The 20,321-nt window shown below is 41.6% G+C and overlaps 1 protein-coding gene and 34 non-coding genes across 35 annotated transcripts in view; 1 reads left to right on the top strand and 34 right to left on the bottom strand.

Moving 5' to 3' along the window:
* LOC139942584 (gamma-aminobutyric acid type B receptor subunit 2-like) overlaps positions 1-20,321 on the top strand; it is a 148,542-nt gene that overhangs the window by 85,175 nt on the left and 43,046 nt on the right. The window contains exons 2-3 of the mRNA XM_071939445.1: positions 3,358-3,495; positions 11,669-11,839. Coding sequence (XP_071795546.1) covers positions 3,358-3,495; positions 11,669-11,839 — 309 coding nt within the window. The remainder of the gene's footprint in view (positions 1-3,357; positions 3,496-11,668; positions 11,840-20,321) is intronic.
* On the bottom strand, positions 13,571-13,644 carry Trnam-cau (transfer RNA methionine (anticodon CAU)). Its single transcript has one exon. It is a non-coding gene; the product is annotated as a tRNA-Met (tRNA).
* Trnam-cau (transfer RNA methionine (anticodon CAU)) lies at positions 13,839-13,911 on the bottom strand. Its single transcript has one exon. It is a non-coding gene; the product is annotated as a tRNA-Met (tRNA).
* On the bottom strand, positions 13,981-14,053 carry Trnam-cau (transfer RNA methionine (anticodon CAU)). The gene has a single exon. It is a non-coding gene; the product is annotated as a tRNA-Met (tRNA).
* Positions 14,123-14,195, bottom strand: Trnam-cau (transfer RNA methionine (anticodon CAU)). The gene has a single exon. It is a non-coding gene; the product is annotated as a tRNA-Met (tRNA).
* On the bottom strand, positions 14,265-14,337 carry Trnam-cau (transfer RNA methionine (anticodon CAU)). Its single transcript has one exon. It is a non-coding gene; the product is annotated as a tRNA-Met (tRNA).
* On the bottom strand, positions 14,532-14,604 carry Trnam-cau (transfer RNA methionine (anticodon CAU)). The gene has a single exon. It is a non-coding gene; the product is annotated as a tRNA-Met (tRNA).
* Positions 14,674-14,746, bottom strand: Trnam-cau (transfer RNA methionine (anticodon CAU)). The gene has a single exon. It is a non-coding gene; the product is annotated as a tRNA-Met (tRNA).
* Trnam-cau (transfer RNA methionine (anticodon CAU)) lies at positions 14,816-14,888 on the bottom strand. Its single transcript has one exon. It is a non-coding gene; the product is annotated as a tRNA-Met (tRNA).
* On the bottom strand, positions 14,958-15,030 carry Trnam-cau (transfer RNA methionine (anticodon CAU)). The gene has a single exon. It is a non-coding gene; the product is annotated as a tRNA-Met (tRNA).
* Trnam-cau (transfer RNA methionine (anticodon CAU)) lies at positions 15,100-15,172 on the bottom strand. The gene has a single exon. It is a non-coding gene; the product is annotated as a tRNA-Met (tRNA).
* Positions 15,242-15,314, bottom strand: Trnam-cau (transfer RNA methionine (anticodon CAU)). Its single transcript has one exon. It is a non-coding gene; the product is annotated as a tRNA-Met (tRNA).
* Trnam-cau (transfer RNA methionine (anticodon CAU)) lies at positions 15,384-15,456 on the bottom strand. Its single transcript has one exon. It is a non-coding gene; the product is annotated as a tRNA-Met (tRNA).
* On the bottom strand, positions 15,526-15,598 carry Trnam-cau (transfer RNA methionine (anticodon CAU)). The gene has a single exon. It is a non-coding gene; the product is annotated as a tRNA-Met (tRNA).
* Trnam-cau (transfer RNA methionine (anticodon CAU)) lies at positions 15,668-15,740 on the bottom strand. The gene has a single exon. It is a non-coding gene; the product is annotated as a tRNA-Met (tRNA).
* Trnam-cau (transfer RNA methionine (anticodon CAU)) lies at positions 15,810-15,882 on the bottom strand. Its single transcript has one exon. It is a non-coding gene; the product is annotated as a tRNA-Met (tRNA).
* Positions 15,952-16,024, bottom strand: Trnam-cau (transfer RNA methionine (anticodon CAU)). The gene has a single exon. It is a non-coding gene; the product is annotated as a tRNA-Met (tRNA).
* On the bottom strand, positions 16,094-16,166 carry Trnam-cau (transfer RNA methionine (anticodon CAU)). Its single transcript has one exon. It is a non-coding gene; the product is annotated as a tRNA-Met (tRNA).
* Positions 16,236-16,308, bottom strand: Trnam-cau (transfer RNA methionine (anticodon CAU)). The gene has a single exon. It is a non-coding gene; the product is annotated as a tRNA-Met (tRNA).
* Positions 16,378-16,450, bottom strand: Trnam-cau (transfer RNA methionine (anticodon CAU)). Its single transcript has one exon. It is a non-coding gene; the product is annotated as a tRNA-Met (tRNA).
* On the bottom strand, positions 16,520-16,592 carry Trnam-cau (transfer RNA methionine (anticodon CAU)). Its single transcript has one exon. It is a non-coding gene; the product is annotated as a tRNA-Met (tRNA).
* On the bottom strand, positions 16,662-16,734 carry Trnam-cau (transfer RNA methionine (anticodon CAU)). Its single transcript has one exon. It is a non-coding gene; the product is annotated as a tRNA-Met (tRNA).
* Positions 16,804-16,876, bottom strand: Trnam-cau (transfer RNA methionine (anticodon CAU)). The gene has a single exon. It is a non-coding gene; the product is annotated as a tRNA-Met (tRNA).
* Positions 16,946-17,018, bottom strand: Trnam-cau (transfer RNA methionine (anticodon CAU)). Its single transcript has one exon. It is a non-coding gene; the product is annotated as a tRNA-Met (tRNA).
* Trnam-cau (transfer RNA methionine (anticodon CAU)) lies at positions 17,088-17,160 on the bottom strand. Its single transcript has one exon. It is a non-coding gene; the product is annotated as a tRNA-Met (tRNA).
* Trnam-cau (transfer RNA methionine (anticodon CAU)) lies at positions 17,230-17,302 on the bottom strand. Its single transcript has one exon. It is a non-coding gene; the product is annotated as a tRNA-Met (tRNA).
* Positions 17,372-17,444, bottom strand: Trnam-cau (transfer RNA methionine (anticodon CAU)). Its single transcript has one exon. It is a non-coding gene; the product is annotated as a tRNA-Met (tRNA).
* Positions 17,514-17,586, bottom strand: Trnam-cau (transfer RNA methionine (anticodon CAU)). The gene has a single exon. It is a non-coding gene; the product is annotated as a tRNA-Met (tRNA).
* Positions 17,656-17,728, bottom strand: Trnam-cau (transfer RNA methionine (anticodon CAU)). The gene has a single exon. It is a non-coding gene; the product is annotated as a tRNA-Met (tRNA).
* On the bottom strand, positions 17,798-17,870 carry Trnam-cau (transfer RNA methionine (anticodon CAU)). The gene has a single exon. It is a non-coding gene; the product is annotated as a tRNA-Met (tRNA).
* On the bottom strand, positions 17,940-18,012 carry Trnam-cau (transfer RNA methionine (anticodon CAU)). The gene has a single exon. It is a non-coding gene; the product is annotated as a tRNA-Met (tRNA).
* Trnam-cau (transfer RNA methionine (anticodon CAU)) lies at positions 18,082-18,154 on the bottom strand. The gene has a single exon. It is a non-coding gene; the product is annotated as a tRNA-Met (tRNA).
* Positions 18,224-18,296, bottom strand: Trnam-cau (transfer RNA methionine (anticodon CAU)). The gene has a single exon. It is a non-coding gene; the product is annotated as a tRNA-Met (tRNA).
* On the bottom strand, positions 18,366-18,438 carry Trnam-cau (transfer RNA methionine (anticodon CAU)). The gene has a single exon. It is a non-coding gene; the product is annotated as a tRNA-Met (tRNA).
* On the bottom strand, positions 18,508-18,580 carry Trnam-cau (transfer RNA methionine (anticodon CAU)). Its single transcript has one exon. It is a non-coding gene; the product is annotated as a tRNA-Met (tRNA).

Raw genomic sequence — 20,321 nt, 5'->3', positions numbered from 1 at the left:
GTCACACGAAGTTGTGTGCGTTTAGATTGTTGATTTCGAGACCTCAAGTTCTAAATCTGAGGTCTCGAAATCAAATTCATGGAAAATTACTTCTTTCTCGAAAACTATGGCTCTTCAGAGGGAGCCGTTTCTCACAATGTTTTAGACCATCAACCTCTCCCCATTACTCGTCACCAAGAAAGGTTCTATGCTAATAATTATTTTGAGTAATTACCACTAGTGTCCACTGCCTTTAAATGTACTTGACAATATTTGGTAATGGGGAGGTTTAGCTGCACGTTAGGCGAGCAAAAACGTGAACGTGAACGTGAACGTCCAAACAATGTTGTTGTAAAAAATATCACGTTTTAGGCATACGTAAAGTTACCAATCCTCACGTCAGGTTCGTTCGTGCAGACGTCATACGTGAGCATGCAAAAAGCCCCAAGTGGTGACGTGACATAGAAACAACACAGTTTATTTACGTTAACGTTTACGTTTTTGCTCGCGTAACATGCCGCTAAACCTCCCCAATTACTCAAAATAATAACTTACTTGGTATTCGAGCAATGGGGAGTTCTTGTTTGTACAAAACATTGTGAGAATTTGAATCTAATAACAGACTCCCGACCTGAAGCACTTTATTATGCATCTGACATTATGCGTACAGGTGCAACAAGGGCGTTTTCTTTGCATTATAGTCTTGCAACGTCGTTAAGTCAAAAATGTCAAATATTTGTTATGTGATGCACGTTTGGATGTAAACAAGTGCATGAGATTTCGTGTCTTTCATATTTTACTAAAGGTGTCCAGTGCCTTTAAAGGATTTGGGTACCTTTTCAAAATGTCCATAGATTTAAATTAAACTTACAGGGTTTGAAGATAATGATAGTGGAAAGCTTCCCTTCAAACATTACTTATAGTGAGGTGCTGTAGTTTTTGAGAAATGAGTAAAAAAATGTCATGGAAATACGTTTCTACATGATTAAAATAATTTTCGTCTTATGAGACGAAAACTATTTTCATTACATTGTTTTACTCATTCCCCAAAAACTACCGCACCTCAGCACATAGTATTTACAGGAAAGCTTTCTACTGTCATTATCTTCAAACTGTGTAAGTTTAGTGTAAATATGTGGACAATGTGTTTTGTGTCCTACACAAAATACCTAGAGCCTTTAAAGGAACCCCATACACAAGAAATCTGGTGAATTTCTGAGGGAAAGCAATATCCAACCTTGAAGAAGATACTGTACAATTGTCATTAATTTTTTAATGTGACGAAATGGGGCACTCGTCATAACTAATTCAGCTGTTATTTTCAAATCACTTGAATGGAGAATTACGCATTCAACATGTACAATGTCATTATGATTTCCTTTGTGTGTTGACAGTCACGAAATATAATGGAATGTACAAGGTCACTCTCTTAGTTGATGTCGTATATTATGTTTTATCACTTCAAATTAAATATGGCAATAAAAGGGGGTAGTGACGAGTTCTTTCATGGCCGTTTAAAACAGGCAGGGCCGAAGGCGAGGGCTTTTAACACACGGACGTGCAATTCTACAAACATGGGTACACTCCTCGTTACAAAAACACAAACACACATATTATTTGCATATCATTTTTTTATTATTTACAAAAAAACTCAAGCACTTTGTATTCATAAATGACACGGCGATTTTTACTGTTATTTTTACATGTACACCAGTGGTTTTCAAACTGTTGTTCAGATGTGTCGGCCTACCTATGATTGTGGCTGACGTGTGCACTAAAGCAAAAATATTTGCAGATCACTACATACAAAGCTTATAGAAATCTACTGCCTTTCTTGAAGACAAAAAGATCGTCAAAAATGTTCGAGGCATAATGAGCTTAACTCTACAGGAGGGGTCCATCGGCAGAAATCCATTAGAGAAAATGACATTACTGGGCACTGTGCGCTGTCACTTCGCTCAATACACACTGTCTGTGTGCCATGTTGTATTGTGTGGACAAAGTCATGCCATTCTCAATTATTTCAACTTGCTGTTTGCTCGCTGTGAGTGTGAGGGAAGGTGAGCGGGGAGTGCATCGCCTTGGGACAACTGTCTTTTCTTGGGCCGTATCTGCTTTTACTTCGAATCGGGCTGTGACGAAAAAACAAAACGTGCCTGTGTCCTTCTTCTTAAAGACGCTGAACACTATTGGTAATTGTCAAAGACCAGTCTTCTCAACTTGGTCATTCTCAACATAATATGCATAAAATAACAAACCGCTCAATTGGTTGTCGAAGTTGCGAGATAATAATGAAAGAAGAAACAACCCTTGTCACACGAAGTTGTGTGTGTTTAGATGGTTGATTTCGAGACCTCAAGTTCTAAATCTGAGGTCTCGAAATCAATGTCGCGGAAAATTAACTTCTTTCTCAAAAACTATGTCACTTCAGAGGGAGCTGTTTCTCACAATGTTTTGAACCATCAACCTCTCCCCATTACTCGTCACCAAGTGAGGTTTTATGCTAATAATTATTTTGAGTAATTACCAATAGTGTCCAATTACACGGTTTTAAAGGCACTGTTGGACACGTTTGTTAACAAGGGAATGAATGTGTGGTGAAGAGGTTTTCAACTAGTGGTTTAATCCCAACGAGGCCTGGTTCTTGATAAGGGAATCAATGTGTGGTGAAGAGGTTTTCAATTAGTGGTTTAATCCCAACGAGGCCTGGTTCTTGATTATTTCAACTAGCATTCTCGGTATATGGACCCAAACTCTTGAATAAACTTCCTAATCACATCAGGGACACAACATCACTCAACACATTCAAGGCACTTCTGAAAGCCCACTTGTTTCAGGAGGCCTACCATCAATGGGAGACTTTTGGGACGCTTGGTGGCAGCAGACTTACCAGGTAAAATCCATTGTTCTCGGTCATGTGCGCACGCTCAGAACTACGTAAACAATGGAAATTTACCTGGTAAGTCTGCTGCCACCTAGCGTCCCAAAGTATCCCGTTACTTTTTATTTCTTCTGTGCCTCAGCGCCTTTGGGGAAACTTTTGATTTAGGCGCCATACAAATGTTCTCCTCAAAAATTCACATAAAACAAGTTCCAATACTTTTACCACATATCCAGCAGAGGAGGGGGGGGGGGGCAACCTTGAAAAGATCTTTGTGCGAGGATGTGTTTCAGGCAGTCGTGCACGTGGCCGTCAAAAACTTCATTGGACAGACGGAATCAAAGAACTCACGGGCTTATCGATAAACGCTGCATATCGATCTGCACTGGATAAACAGAAGTGAAACTCCATCATAACCAGGTTCGACGACGACGACGACGACAAATTTGTTGTTTGATTGATTGATAAAATCATGTTGCTTCTTTGTATCTTTACAGTGTGACATGGCGACTGGAATGAAGGCGTTCTTCGAGTCATTGGCCACTGGACCCCCTAAGTACATGGTGTTTGGTGGAGCTTGTCAGGTCGTCACTGAACCGATCGCTGAATCGGTGCACTTCTGGAAAATAGTACAGGTAAGGGCATTAGTTTGAAATAATAAGTAGGATATTAAACGTTGCATGGTGGAACACGATATAGAAAGAATTGCGGTAACACCATGTAATGACTATCTCTAATGAGTTGGGGTTGTTCAGAAAAGAACCGTTGGCTTAATTAAACCATCTCAGCTCACTGGGTAGTATACAGCCTGTGCGCATTAAGCGCTACTCGTCTAAATCGATCACAAGAACCATCTCTGCCCTCACACAGGTACCCATTTACCCCTGGGTGGAGAGAAGCAATTATATTAAAGGAACACGTTGCCTTGGATCGGTCGAGTTGGTCTTTGAAAAGCGTATGTAACCGTTTGTTATGAAATGCATATTGTTAGAAAGATGTTTTAAAAGTAGAATATAATGATCCACACAAGTATCACTCGAAATTGCGTGGTTTTCCTCTTACCTCGTCGACAAACACGGTCGGCCAGTTATGGGAGTCAAATTTTTGACTCCCATAAATGGCCGACCGTGTTAGTTCGCAAAGCAAAAGGAAAACCACGCAATTGCGAGGCAAATGTGTGTGGTTCATTGTATTCTACTTTTTAAACATCTTTCTAACCATATGCATTTTATAACAAACGGTTACAAACGCTTTTGAAAGACCAACTCGACCGATCCAAGGCAACGTGTTCCTTTAAAGTGTGTTGCTCTGGGACACAAGTGTCACAACCGGGATTCGAACCCCTCACTCGGCTGAACAGAAGCATCAGAGCTTGAGTTCGGTGCTTTTGTTTACCCACTCAGCCACGACACCCTAAATTGTATATAAAACTGTCTGTATCAAATGCTTTTACCATTTCAGGTGAATGTTTTGGTATTTCCTCTATTTTGGAGCAAAGCACTTGTAAAAAACACTGGCAAATCATTCCCTTCAATCTAAACCCTGCAAGAGTGCCCGAGGATTGGCATTACGAAGGTTCAAAATGTCAGAGATTTGCACTATCAGATGGCGAAACATCCTGTAGACTTAAAACAAATCCGAATATATTTGGCATACGATTCCTTTTAAAGGCACTGGATACCTTTGGTTATTACTCAAAATAATTATTATCATAAAACCTTACTTGGTAACGAGTAATGGGGAGAGGTTGATAGTATACAAATATTGACTGCTTCGAGTGCTATGGTTAAAACTATGACTCCCGAGGTGATCCACGGAGCGTTCTATTTTCCCGAGGCGAAGCCGAGGGAAAATAGAACGTTCCGGGGATCACCGAGGGAGTCATAGTTTTTAACCATTGCACGAGTAAAAGCAGTCAATATTTGTTTTATAACACCCCAAACATTTCTAAAACCTGTATTATTATTTTTAAGTTACAGACCTGAATGCTACAATCCACGGACGACGCGAACACAGATTGCAAACACTTTTACCTACTGTGTTGCATGTAGTGTCGGACAATCCGAAATGGTTACAGACTATTAATTTATCATCCTCGTACACGCAACGGACGTCTGGGTACTGCACGCCGTGTGCTAGTCTGTCGGACTAGCGCACGGCGTCATGTGCTAGTCTTCGGACTAGCGCATGGCAAACCGACGCTCTATGACACGGCCGTCGTCTAGCAAAACTAAGACACGTCATGTGACGCGCTCTAAACCAATGAGCAGGCACAATACTTGCAAGGGGTGTTATAATATAAAACATTGTGAGAAACGGCTCCCTCTGAAGTGACATTTTTTTCGAGAAAGAAGGAATTTTCCACGAATTTGATTTCGAGACCTCAGATTTAGAATTTGAGATCTCGAAATCAACCATCTAAAAGTCCATAACTTCGTGTGACAAGGGTGCTTTTTCTTTCACTATTATATTGAGCTCAAATTTGCACTGGTTGGTTATTTTATGCATATGTTGAGATACACCAAGTGAGAAGACTGGTCATTGACAATTACCAATAGTGTCCAGTGTCTTTAACAAATCCGAATATATTCCGTCGATTTCACCAAACTTCAGATTAAGCTTAGTACTTGGCACGAGTTAAGTTCCGTATCTGAAGACGTTTGGACGCATTGAACCCATCCTAAGTCAGGACGAGTTACTCGTCCTAACTCAAGATAGGATTAATCCTAGCGTTTCGTGAAGTCGGCTGGAGTTTATTGTAAATCTGTTGACATTGTGTCGTACAAAAAGTACCCAAACCCTTTAAAGACACTGGACACTATTAATAATTGTCAAAGAACAGTCTTCTCACGTTGTGTAACTCACCATAGGTATATGCATAAAATAACAAACCTGTGAGAATTTGAACCAAATTGGTCGTCTAAGTTGCGAGATAATAATGAAAAAAAATTGTCACACGAAGTTATGCGCTCTCAGATGTTTGGGTTCGGGACCTCAAAATGTAATTCCGGGGGGGGGGGGGGTCTCGAAATCGAATTCAAATATTTTAGTGGAAAATAATTACTTCTTTCTCGAAAACTACGTTTCTTCAGAGGGCAAGGGAGCCGTTTCTCGTAATGTGTTATACCATCAACAGCTCTCCATTGCTTGTTATCGAGTAAGTTTGTATGCTAACAGTTATTTTGAGTCATTACCAATAGTGTTCAGTGCATTAAAGACAGTGGACACTACTGGTAATTGTCAATTCTTCTCACTTGCATTATCTCAACATATGCATAAAATAACAAACATGTGAAAATTTCAGCTCAATCGGTCATCGAAATTGCGAGATAATAATGAAAAAAAAACACCCTTGTCACAAGAAGTTGTGTGCTTTCTATTGCTTGATTTCGAGACCTCTAGTTCTAAATCTTAGGTTTTATGGTAACACGTATTTTGAGTGGTTGCCAATAGTGTCCAGTGCCTTTAAACCGATGTAAGAAGATGCTGACATCTCAAGATCCAATCTCCTCTGAATGAATAAATCTTTAAGAAGACGTTGATGATAAAGATGTTGTCGTTCCGTCTTGAACGGACGAGAATTCAGTATCTTCAGATTGTAATCCGAATATATGACCAGGATGATCCGCCCTGTGCGTTGAGTATTCACTGTTCCGGGTGCGAATATTCACTGTTCCGGGTGCGAATATTTAACACTGTGATATTTTCATGCAACCAGGGGCCAATTTCATAGAACTGCTAAGCACGAAAATAGCTCGCTTATTTTTCACATGTTACCGACAAAAATGTCATGCCTTATACATTGCTTGTGACTGGTATTTAGCTGTTGTTAGCATAACAATTGAGTGGAGTCTTGGCCGGTAATCTGATTTTACTAAGCAAAAATTTGTGCTTAAGCAGCTCTATGAAATTGGGCCCTGTTCTATGATCTTTAATAAAACTATAAGCAGTGATTATTACTTTCATCTTGATTTAAATTTGTTTGTATGCAGTGGATTGTAGTGGTAATTACTCAAAATTATTACTTGCATAAACACTTACTTGGTAATGAGTAGTTGGGAGAGGCTGATGAGTATAAAACATTGAAGTAAAATGTGGGTTTCGAGAAAGAGGTAATTTTCAACGAATTAATTGGTTTCGAGACCTCAGATTTGTAATCTTTAACGAAATCAAACTTCGGAAAGCACACAACTTGGGTGTTCTTTTCTTTCATTTTTATTTATTAACTTCGACGACCAATAAATGAGCTCAAATTTGTACAGGTTTGTTTTTGTATGCATATGTTGAGATACACCAAGTGAGAAGAATGGTCTTTGACAATTACCAATAGTGTCCAGTGTCTTAAACGGCACTGGGCACTATTGGTAATTACCAACTGACGTCAAATTTGCAAAAGTTTGTTATTTGAGTCATATGTTGAGATGTACCGAGTTAGAATACTGGTCTTTGACAATTACCATTAGTGTCCAGTGTCTGAAAGATTACATTGATGTTGAAGATAATGTCGTTCCGTCTTGAACGAAAGGAATATTATGATCTGCCTTATGCGTCTGAGCGAGAATATTTTAAAGGCAGTGGACACTATTGGTAATTACTCAAAACAATTATTAGCATAAAACCTTACTTGGTAACGAATAATGGGGAGAAGTTGGTGGTATAAAGCATTGTGAGAAACAGCTTCCTCTGAAGTGACGTAGTTTTCGAGGAAGCAGTAATTTTCCACGAGTTTGATTTCGAGACCTCGGAGTTAGTTTTTAAGGTCTCAAAATCAAGCATCTGAAAGCACACAACTTCGTGTGACAAGAGTGTTTTTTTCATTAATTATCTCGCAACTTCGACGACCCATTGAGCTCAATTTTTCACAGGTCTGTTATTTTATGCATATGTTAAGATACACCAACTGAGAAGATGCATATGTTGAGATATACCAACCGAGAAGACTGGACTTTGACCATTACCAATAGTGTCCAGTGTCTTTAAGTCCGCTGTTTGCAACCCACTTTATACAACACAAGGCTACGTGTCCCTTTAATATCGTCAAGAAAGTTATGAAACGGGGATGTTTTTAATACTTCCTTTAGATTGCCTGTAAATAAAATATTATGCTTGCTTGCAAATTGCCATGTGTGTGACAACGTCCCTGAAAACGAACTGTAATACTATTCCATTTCCACCCTTAGATTAAATTACAGTCAAATTATATGCCCCTCACCTACGTTGCAATTTCATTAGACAGTGTTGCTTGCGAACGCAGTAGTACAAAGGTAAATGTGAAACGCACCTTGCGGCATTGTCTAAAATATCAGGTTTGTTTTTCGCAAGATGAAAGAACAGCCCAAGGGTAGAGTTTTTATAGGAACCTTTTTAATTATTCGAGAAAGACAATAGAGAGAGAGAGAGAGAGAGCTATGGATGGGGAAAGACATTGAAAAGAAGTTTTGTTTCGAAATGAGCTGCATGGCTGGCTTTACATTGCTAAATATGACTTCACTGTATATATCTCAAAATTTAATTTCAGCTCAAACCTTATACTATATATAATATGTCTACCCCGTACTGTTGTTATTGTATGTAGTCACAGTCTTTAAAGGAACACGTTGCCTTGGATCGGTCGAGTTGGTCTTTGAAAAGCGTTTGTAACCGTTTTTTATAAAATGCATATGGTTAGAAAGATGTTGTAAAAGTAGAATACAATGATCCACACAAACATGCCTCGAAATTGCGTGGTTTTCCTTTTACCTCGTCGACTAACACGTCGGCCATTTATGGGGGTCAAAATTTTGACTCCCATAAATGGCCGACCATGTTAGTTCGCACAGTAACAGGAAAACCACGCAATTTCAAGGCAAACTTGTGTGGATCATTGTATTCTACTTTTAAAACATCTTTCCAATGATTTTTATGCAAATGTTGAGATACAGCAAGTGAGAAGACTGGTCTTTGACATTTACCAATAGTGTCCACTGGCTTTAACATCCCTTAAAGGCAGTAGCCTTGCTCAAGGCAGTCGAATTATTCACTCCGAAAAAAGACCGCCGCTGTATAAAAACCCACCCGTATTCACTGTGCGTAACATCGCACGACACGATGCCCCCGTACACTGTCCGCATGCGTAGGCCGTCAGGCCGACAGCCTTGTAGGGTCTGTGTTGAAGCCACTGACCTCATTACTATAATAAGCGAAGAGTTCCCACGGTCAGCTCATTACCATAATGCCCGCGAAAGACGAGACATGCCTACATCACACACCAGTAACTGCAGGGGTTGCCCTTAACTTTTTTTCAACTGGCCAGCAGGACCAGTTGGCTTGATTTTTCACTGGTCCGCCAGGTTTTTGACTGGTCCGTCAATTTTTTTTATACGTTTTTTTAACTAAAAAAATACTGTTGTATACCAACTGCTCGATTTTTAATCGCCGCTATTTCAAAATTCAACATGAATTGCAACGTCAACTTAACTGCACTGGAAGCCATACTTTATTTATGTGTACCAAGTTATTGTGGTCGTAAGGGGGCTCACTAATTTGAGAGTATTTTTTCTTAAAAAAAAGTAATAATAATCTTATTAAAACTAATTTAAAAACAGGTCAAATTATTTGTGAGAGCAAATTGGAAAATTTAACATGATCTTTATTTAGGTAATTTTTTAGTCTACGGTTTATTGTAAGCATTGGACATCGAAGTATTCTCAAGTACGAAGAACATTTGTATGAATTTGTTTTTATTGTTTTACTTAACAAAAAAAAAACACTTTAAAACCGACTGTTAAAAATATTAACTTTTTATGTATTGCCTTCAAATCTACAGTGGGGAGGGTTTACGTGCGATCGCTTAAGTTATTTTATCATGTATAAACATTGCCTGTTTGTACTTTTAATATTAAGTATTCATAAACACAATACATCGTACCGATAACCGAAGTTCCCAAAATCTTCCCACTTTCGTCCAGAAAAAAACCAACAAAAAGTAGACATCAAAATAGTTGCAACATCCATGGAGAAGCATACGGCGTTTTACGGTATTTTTTTTAATTATGTGTACGGAATGGTCGGTGCCGTTGTCTGTTTTGTGAAGAAAAAATTCATTTAAAAGCAGCAAAAACAACTGCGCCTTTGTTAAACCATGGAGGTGTTGCATTCGAGAACCCAAGTATTTCTTGAAATTTGAACCCGCAAAAAAAAACAACGAAGCAACCGCGCATTATATTTGACCAATAAAACCATGGAGCAAAACTAGATCGCCCACCGATCGCCCGCAAAAAAAAAAACAAGCCCCAAATAACAAAAAAAATTAAGCAAAATCAGGACGGAAGAACCATACTAATCCCAATTAAATACTCCTTTTTGCTCATCAAGAGTATCCTAACTTTGTAATTTTTGTTCAATGAAGCCTCACCGTCTCGCTCGTTTTTCGTAAACACGCTAGACTCTTTTCCCCACACGGAAATCTGCTCCGTTGACGACGACGACCATGCTGCTGCTGACAGAATGTGTTTTGCTTTGTGGTCTTTTGTCAAGGCGATTGAAGCTAGTTTTGTAAGCTATCGCGTACTTTCACCAATAGAGGGCGTCTATTCTCACGCTATCGAATATTCTGAAACGCCCTCTAGCAATCAATGTTTCTTACACTTTTTGGCACACGTGAACTAATACGAAGACTACAAGCATTTACGTTGCATGATGGGATTTTGCGCTGTGTGTACACCGTGTGTACATGTACATGTGTAAGTTTGCCAGCGTTCAGCGGCACTTCGGGTGATTTTTTTACGTTTTATCCAAACCTTGAGTGAATGTTTTTATGTTTTGTTCGAGCCTAAAAATATTTAAATAATAGTCATAGTTCTGTAGTACCGCTGCCGATATTTTTGACTGGTCAGCCGGACCAGTTGGCAAGGTGTTTCAGCTGGTCCGCCGCGATTTCTACTGGCATTTGGCCAGCGGACCAGCGTTAAGGTCGAACCCTGCAGTACCACCACGGACGCTCAGAAGGCATGATAGACGTCCGTGAATGGACGGCAAAATGAATAATTCATTTGCCTCACATCCTGTGTTGTCTGATAGGTCTGACGAAAGATATACATATTCATGGTCTGCATACTAGCATATCCGAGAGCCCCCCCCCCCCCCAATTTTTTTCCCACTTGTGGAAATTTGTCAATACAACACATTAAACCCGGAAGTTACAGACCCGACAAGGCTGTCGGCCTGACGGCCTCCGCATGCGGTTAGTGGTACGAGTGCGGATGACTTGTGTGCACAGTATTCGTACGATGTGACAGTGTGTATACGGGTGGGTCATGCGGTGTGATCGCACGCACCACGCACAGGGTATACGGGTGGGTTTACAGCGGCGTCTTTTCGGAGCGAATAATGCGACTGCCTTGAGCAAGGCTATGAAGGCAGTGGACACTATTGGTAATACTCAAAATAATTATTAGCATAAAGCCTCACTTGCTAACGAGTAATGGGGAGAGGTTGGTAATGTAAAAAGTTGTGAGAAACGGCTCCCTCTGAAGTGACGTGGTTTTCGAGAAAGAAGTAATTTTCCACGAATTTGATTTCGAGACCTCAAGTTTAGAATTTGGGGTCTCGAAATCAAGCATCTGAAAGCACACAACAACGTCTGACAAGGGTGTTTTTTTCGTTCATAGTTATCTCGCAACTCCGACGACCAATCAAGCTCAAATTTTCACAGGTTTGTTATTTTATGCATATATTGAGATACATCAAGTGAGAAGACTGGTCTTTGACAATTACCAATAGTGTCCAGTGTATTTTAACTAACTTCTTACGATTTGTTTTGTCTTTTAGCTGTCCTACGCAGCGACTACCCCAGCCCTGTCCAAACGCCAGAAGTACCCATACTTCTTCCGGACCGTCCCATCGGAGATGGACATAGGAGCTGCAAGGCTCAGACTCTTTATGTACTTCAACTGGACCACGATATCAACCATACATCAAGATGCATCAAGATTCTTCTACGTAAGTGTAACTTTTCACTTATTCAAAATTATGATGATGATATTTAGAAAGGTTTGCGGTAACACCATGTAATGACTATCTCTAATGAGTTGAGGGTAGTTCTGAAAAGAACCGTTGGTTTCAACTCCACCCTCAACTCACTAGAGATAGTCATTACATGGTGTTACCGCAAACCTTTCTATATCGTATTTCCACCATGCAAAATTTCAAATCCTACTTGTGATGATATTTGTTTCTCAAGGTGCACTATACTATCCAAAGCTGTTGTACTTCTCACCACGTAAGTTTTGTATTAGTTTGGGAGGTAGTGCTTTCTGCTCTACCAGCCAAGCAGATGATGGATGATGCAGAAGCCTACCTCTGTATGGACTGTAAAAGAGGGTAACCCTGTTTCAGCCCAAGGAGAAGTTGTGGCAACGTCCCCTGGAATTTTTTTTTTTTTTTTGATTTGTAGCCTACACCTTGAAGTGGCCGTCAGGCCTTCGGTGTCCTAGAGAAATCTATGCACTGTTCTTTAGAAACAGAGAAATGTATACATTAAAGAAACCTCTATACATAGTTCTTTAGAACTCGCCATGAACTCACATTTCCTATGAAAAATCTATACATTGTCCTATATGTTCCAAACAATGTTCCTATGATAGAAATTGCAAAATTTTTGAATTGTATAACAATTCTGTAGAAATTATACAGAAACTGTATAGATTCTGTATATAAACTGTATAGAATTTGTGTAGGAACTGTATATAAATTGTATTAAGATGTTCTAGAGGTTTCTATAAAAAAAAAATCATTTTTTTCTTTTTTCGTTAGAATATTTTTATAGAATTCCATAGAAGTCTAAACAATTGTTCGAATAGAAACTCTTTAGAAAAGTGGCCCAATTCTCTAAAGAACCGTAAAGAAATTTTAAAGAATTTCAAGAGAAACTCAGATTCTCTAATGAAATTCTAAAGGCTTTGTATAGAAACTGTATAGAAATGTTATACAGATGTTCTATATATTTATCTAAAGAATTGTTAAGAGAAATTCTATATATATTTTTTTTTTTTAGAATTCCTTTTTTGTAAGGGTTGTGTTCTGTATACAGAACCTTTAAAAAGAATCTTTAAAAAAAATATCTTTCGGATTTTGTAAAATTCTACTGAATGCTACGCCATCTGATAGGCAAATTGCGAGTGCAAATCTCTGACATTTTGAACTCTTGTAATGTCACACCTCGGGCGCTCTTGCATGGCTTAGATGGGAAGGGATGATATATTAGTGTTTGTGAAAGTGTTTTGAGTTATAGTAGGTTTAAGGAAAAGAAATCAAGGTATACAGGATTGTGTTTGAATAAGTGTTTGGCTACAAAATAGGTACAAGCAAGGGAGAAGATTGTGGGTCGAGTCCCCAGTCGTGATACCCTTTTTTGTCCTAAAGCAAGACAACCAATTGCTTCGCCCTTCGGATGGGACGTAAAGCAGTTGGTCCCGTGTGTTCTGTAAAACCCAGTGTGCTTATTGAAAACAGAATGGGTTCGCTTGATCTAAAGTTACCACTCAATATTTTGAAAAAAAAGGAGACAAAATAGTTGGATGAATAAAATTGTGCCACGTGTTGGGCACGAACTCACGACCTTCAGATTATGAGACTGACGGGCTGCCGACTGCGCCAACGAGGCACCTGGTAGGTTCGAATCCCCTTTAAGGAATTGACAAAAAGGGGAGAGAAAAGAAGATAAAAAGACATGTGCCCCGTGTGAGGCTCGAACTCAAGACCTTCAGATTATGAGACTGACGCGCTGCCGACTGCGCCACGAGGCACCTAGTAGGTTCGCATCCCCTTTTAGGAATTGACAAAAATGGGAGAAAAAAAGAAGATAAAAAGACATATGCCCCGTGTGAGGCTCGAACTCACGACCTTCAGATTATGAGACTGACGCGCTGCCACCTGGTAGGTTCGAATCGCCTTTAAGGAATTGACAAAAATGAGAGAGAAGTGAAGATAAAAAGACATATGCCCCGTGTGAGGCTCGAACTCACGACCTTCAGATTATGAGACTGACGCGCTGCCGACTGCGCCAACGAGGCACCGAGTAGGTTCGAATCCCCTTTAAGGAATTGACAAAAATGGGAGAGAAGTGAAGATAAAAAGACATATGCCCCGTGTGAGGCTCGAACTCACGACCTTCAGATTATGAGACTGACGCGCTGCCGACTGCGCCAACGAGGCACCTGGTAGGTTCGAATCGCCTTTAAGGAATTGACAAAAATGAGAGAGAAGTGTAGATAAAAAGACATATGCCCCGTGTGAGGCTCGAACTCACGACCTTCAGATTATGAGACTGACGCGCTGCCGACTGCACCAACGAGGCACCTGGTAGGTTCGAATCGCCTTTAAGGAATTGACAAAAATGAGAGAGAAGTGTAGATAAAAAGACATATGCCCCGTGTGAGGCTCGAACTCACGACCTTCAGATTATGAGACTGACGCGCTGCCGACTGCGCCAACGAGGCACCTGGTAGGTTCGAATCGCCTTTAAGGAATTGACAAAAATGAGAGAGAAGTGTAGATAAAAAGACATATGCCCCGTGTGAGGCTCGAACTCACGACCTTCAGATTATGAGACTGACGCGCTGCCACCTGGTAGGTTCGAATCGCCTTTAAGGAATTGACAAAAATGTGAGAGAAGTGAAGATAAAAAGACATATGCCCCGTGTGAGGCTCGAACTCACGACCTTCAGATTATGAGACTGACGCGCTGCCGACTGCGCCAACGAGGCACCTAGTAGGTTCGAATCCCCTTTAAGGAATTGACAAAAATGGGAGAGAAGTGAAGATAAAAAGACATATGCCCCGTGTGAGGCTCGAACTCACGACCTTCAGATTATGAGACTGACGCGCTGCCGACTGCGCCAACGAGGCACCTGGTAGGTTCGCATCGCCTTTAAGGAATTGACAAAAATGAGAGAGAAGTGAAGGTAAAAAGACATATGCCCCGTGTGAGGCTCGAACTCACGACCTTCAGATTATGAGACTGACGCGCTACCGACTGCGCCAACGAGGCACCTAGTAGGTTCGAATCCCCTTTATTGAATTGACAAAAATGGGAGAGAAGTGAAGATAAAAAGACATATGCCCCGTGTGAGGCTCGAACTCACGACCTTCAGATTATGAGACTGACGCGCTGCCGACTGCGCCAACGAGGCACCTAGTAGGTCCGAATCCCCTTTAAGGAATTGACAAAAATGGGAGAGAAGTAAATATAAAAAGACATGTGCCCCGTGTGAGGCTCGAACTCACGACCTTCAGATTATGAGACTGACGCGCTGCCGACTGCGCCAACGAGGCACCTGCTAGCTTCGAATCCCCTTTTAGGAATTGACAAAAAGGGGAGAGAAATGAAGCTAAAAAGACATATGCCCCGTGTGAGGCTCGAACTCACGACCTTCAGATTATGAGACTGACGCGCTGCCGACTGCGCCAACGAGGCACCTGGTAGCTTCGAATCCCCTTTTAGGAATTGACAAAAAGGGGAGAGAAAAGAAGCTAAAAAGACATATGCCCCGTGTGAGGCTCGAACTCACGACCTTCAGATTATGAGACTGACGCGCTGCCGACTGCGCCAACGAGGCACCTGGTAGCTTCGACTCCCCTTTATAGGAATTGACAAAAAGGGGAGAGAAGTGAAGATAAAAAGCGAATGCCCCGTGTGAGGCTCGAACCCACGACCTTCAGATTATGAGACTGACGCGCTACCGACTGCGGCAACGAGGCACCTGGTAGGTTCGCATCCCCTTTTAGGAATTGACAAAAATGAGAGAGAAGTGAAGATAAAAAGACATATGCCCCGTGTGAGGCTCGAACGCACGACCTTCAGATTATGAGACTGACGCGCTGCCGACTGCGCCAACGAGGCACCTGGTAGGTTCGAATCCCTTGAAGGGAAATGACAAAAAGGGGGGAGAAGTTAAGATAAAAAGACATATGCCCCGTGTGAGGCTCGAACTCACGACCTTCAGATTATGAGACTGACGCGCTGCCGACTGCGCCAACGAGGCACCTGGTAGCTTCGAATCCCCTTTTAGGAATTGACAAAAAGGGGAGAGAAAAGAAGCTAAAAAGACATATGCCCCGTGTGAGGCTCGAACTCACGACCTTCAGATTATGAGACTGGCGCGCTGCCGACTGCGCCAACGAGGCACCTGGAAGCTTCGAATCCCCTTTTAGGAATTGACAAAAATGGGAGAGAAAAGAAGCTAAAAAGACATATGCCCCGTGTGAGGCTCGAACTCACGACCTTCAGATTATGAGACTGACGCGCTGCCGACTGCGCCAACGAGGCACCTGGTAGCTTCGACTCCCCTTTATAGGAATTGACAAAAAGGGGAGAGAAGTGAAGATAAAAAGCGAATGCCCCGTGTGAGGCTCGAACCCACGACCTTCAGATTATGAGACTGACGCGCTACCGACTGCGGCAACGAGGCACCTGGTAGGTTCGCATCCCCTTTTAGGAATTGACAAAAATGAGAGAGAAGTGAAGATAAAAAGACATATGCCCCGTGTGAGGCTCGAACGCACGACCTTCAGATTATGAGACTGACGCGCTGCCGACTGCGCCAACGAGGCACCTGGTAGGTTCGAATCCCTTGAAGGGAAATGACAAAAAGGGGGGAGAAGTTAAGATAAAAAGACATATGCCCCGTGTGAGGCTCGAACTCACGACCTTCAGATTATGAGACTGACGCGCTGCCGACTGCGCCAACGAGGCACCTGGTAGCTTCGAATCCCCTCTATAGGAATTGACAAAAAGGGGAGAGAAGTGAAGATAAAAAGCATATGCCCCGTTTGAGGCTCGAACTCACGACCTTCAGATTATGAGACTGACGCGCTGCCGACTGCGCCAACGAGGCACCTGGTAGCTTCGAATCCCCTTTTAGGAATTGACAAAAAGGGGAGAGAAAAGAAGCTAAAAAGACATATGCCCCGTGTGAGGCTCGAACTCACGACCTTCAGATTATGAGACTGACGCGCTGCCGACTGCGCCAACGAGGCACCTGGTAGCTTCGAATCCCCTTTAAGGAATTTACAAAAATGGGAGAGAAGTGAAGATAAAAAGACATATGCCCCATGTGAGGCTCGAACTCACGACCTTCTGATTATGAGGCTGACGCGCTGCCGACTGCGCCAACGAGGCACCTAGTAGGTTCGAATCCCCTTTTAGGAATTGACAAAAATGGGAAAGAAGTGAAGATAAAAAGACATGTGCCCCGTGTGAGGCTCGAACTCACGACCTTCAGATTATGAGACTGACGCGCTGCCGACTGCGCCAACGAGGCACCTGGTAGCTTCGAATCCCCTTTAAGGAATTTACAAAAATGGGAGAGAAGTGAAGATAAAAAGACATATGCCCCGTGTAAGGCTCGAACTCACGACCTTCAGATTATGAGACTGACGCGCTGCCGACTGCGCCAACGAGGCACCTGGTAGGTTCGAATCGCCTTTAAGGAATTGACAAAAATGAGAGAGAAGTGAAGATAAAAAGACATGTGCCCCGTGTGAGGCTCGAACTCACGACCTTCAGATTATGAGACTGACGCGCTGCCGACTGCGCCAACGAGGCACCTAGTAGGTTCGAATCCCCTTTAAGGAATTGACAAAAATGGGAGAGAAGTGAAGATAAAAAGACATATGCCCCGTGTGAGGCTCGAACTCGCGCCCTTCAGATTATGAGACTGACGCGCTGCCGACTGCGCCAACGAGGCACCTGGTAGCTTCGAATCCCCTTTTAGGAGTTGACAAAAAGGGGAGAGAAATGAAGCTAAAAAGACATGTGCCCCGTGTGAGGCTCGAACTCACGACCTTCAGATTATGAGACTGACGCGCTGCCGACTGCGCCAACGAGGCACCTGGTAGCTTCGAATCCCCTTTTAGGAATTGACAAAAAGGGGAGAGAAAGGAAGCTAAAAAGACATATGCCCCGTGTGAGGCTCGAACTCACGACATTTAGATTATGAGACTGACGCGCTGCCGACTGCGCCAACGAGGCACCTGGTAGCTTCGAATCCCCTTTTAGGAATTGACAAAAAGGGGAGAGAAAAGAAGCTAAAAAGACATATGCCCCGTGTGAGGCTCGAACTCACGACCTTCAGATTATGAGACTGACGCGCTGCCGACTGCGCCAACGAGGCACCTGGTAGGTATGAATCCCCTTTAAGGAATTGACAAAAATGGGAGAGAAGTAAATATAAAAAGACATGTGCCCCGTGTGAGGCTCGAACTCACGACCTTCAGATTATGAGACTGACGCGCTGCCGACTGCGCCAACGAGGCACCTGGTAGGTTCGAATCGCCTTTAAGGAATTGACAAAAATGAGAGAGAAGTGAAGATAAAAAGACATGTGCCCCTTGTGAGGCTCGAACTCACGACCTTCAGATTATGAGACTGACGCGCTGCCGACTGCGCCAACGAGGCACCTAGTAGGTTCGAATCCCCTTTAAGGAATTGACAAAAATGGGAGAGAAGTGAAGATAAAAAGACATGTGCCCCGTGTGAGGCTCGAACTCACGACCTTCAGATTATGAGACTGACGCGCTGCCGACTGCGCCAACGAGGCACCTGGTAGGTTCGAATCCCTTTAAGGGAATTAACAAAAAGGGGAGAGAAGTGAAGATAAAAAGACATGTGCCCCGTGTGAGGCTCGAACTCACGACCTTCAGATTATGAGACTGACGCGCTGCCGACTGCGCCAACGAGGCACCTGGTAGGTTCGAATCCCCCAGAACAATTCACAAAAAGGGGAAAGGAATCAAGAAAAAAATACATATGCCCCGTGTGAGGTTCGAACTCACGACCTTCAGATTATAAGAGTCATTGTCCCAAATTGTATTCAAATCTAACGTTTTCAACCAAAATCATTATTTAAATAAACTAAACAGTCCTTAAAAAGTTGCACTTAATTAAATGATTCGGGTACTTTTTCTAACACAAAACACAATGTCCACAGATTTACATTAAACGTACACACTTTGAAGATGATGACAATACAAAGCTTACCTTACAATATTAGTTGCTGAGGTGTCATGAAAATACGTTTTTAAAAGCTAAAAGAACTTACGTCTGATGATGATCAGTGAGACGAAAATTATTTTCATGACATTGTTTTACTCATTTTTCAAAAACTACAGCTCCTCAGCAACAAATATTTCCAGGTAAGCTTTTTACCATCATTATATTCAAACTGTGTAAGTTTAGTGTAAATCTGTAGACATTGTGTTTTTCGTTCTACAAAAAGTACATGTAGACCCTTTGCACGAAATTGCAGAATTTTAAGACGCGGGATGACAAAAATTGTCACTTACAGACAGGAAAAACCACCAAAGAAGGTTGAAGAAACATAACCTCTTCAAATCTAACATTGTACCGTCCACAGTCAACATACTTTCCCAGTGAATGTTTGAACAAAAGAAACCTCCACATATTTCTTTGTTTCTCATTTGCGAAGATCGCATTTCTCGAAATAGACAGCTTTTCATTCAAGCAAGGCATATCCCTGTAGCAGGTCAATTACTTAAAAGAAACGGCTATGCCCTGTACTTTAATCTCACAATGGCTAATTCCCATGAAACGAATTGGTGAGACAATTCATTCAAAGATCCTTTCGGCGTATCTTTTTCAACTCCCACTCGCAGATTTTGTTTTGTATATTTCATTCATCATTACTGAACTGGAAACAAATTAGGAACTAATTCGTAAAAAGGTAACATGGTCTTTAAAGGCGTTGTACACAACTGGTAGTTACTCAAAACAGCGTTTAGCATTAAAAACTTGCTTGCGAGCAACGGAGAGCTGTTGATGGTATAAAACATTGTGAGAAACGGCTCTCTCTGATGTAACCTAGTTTTTTTTAAAGAAGTAATTTCTCACTCAAATTTGTTATGCATCTGAAAGCACACTGTAACAAGAATGTCTGTTTCCTTCATTATTTTCTAGCAACTTCGATGACCAATTGAGTCCAAACTTTCACAGTTTTGTTATTTTTTTTTGCAAAGGAGAGCTGTTAATAATAACACTTTGTGAAAAACGGCTCCCTATGAGGTAACGAAGTTTTTGAGAAAGAAGGAAATATTTATCACTTAAATATTTGAACTGAGTAAGAGACCTCAGCTGAGGTCTCGAATTCAAGGCATCTGAAGACACACAACTTGTGCGACAAGGGTTACTTGATGCATCTTGAGATGCACCGAGTGATAAGACTGGTCTTTCACAATTACCAAAGGTGTCCAGTGTCTACAAGGGTATGTACTTTTTCCTAGCAAAAAAACACAATGTCCACAGATTTACAGTTAACTTACACAGTTTGACAACTATGTATTAGTAGAAAGCTTCCCTTGAAATTTTACTTACTGAGGTGCTGTAGTTTTTGAGAAGAGTAAAAGTAATAACTTTCGTCTCAGTTTTAGCATGTAAAAACGTATTAACCAGTTATGCTATGATTTT

This window comes from Asterias amurensis, chromosome 10 (assembly GCF_032118995.1).
Source record: "Asterias amurensis chromosome 10, ASM3211899v1".
NCBI lineage: Eukaryota > Metazoa > Echinodermata > Asteroidea > Forcipulatida > Asteriidae > Asterias > Asterias amurensis.
This window is presented reverse-complemented; position numbering and strand designations above follow the sequence as displayed.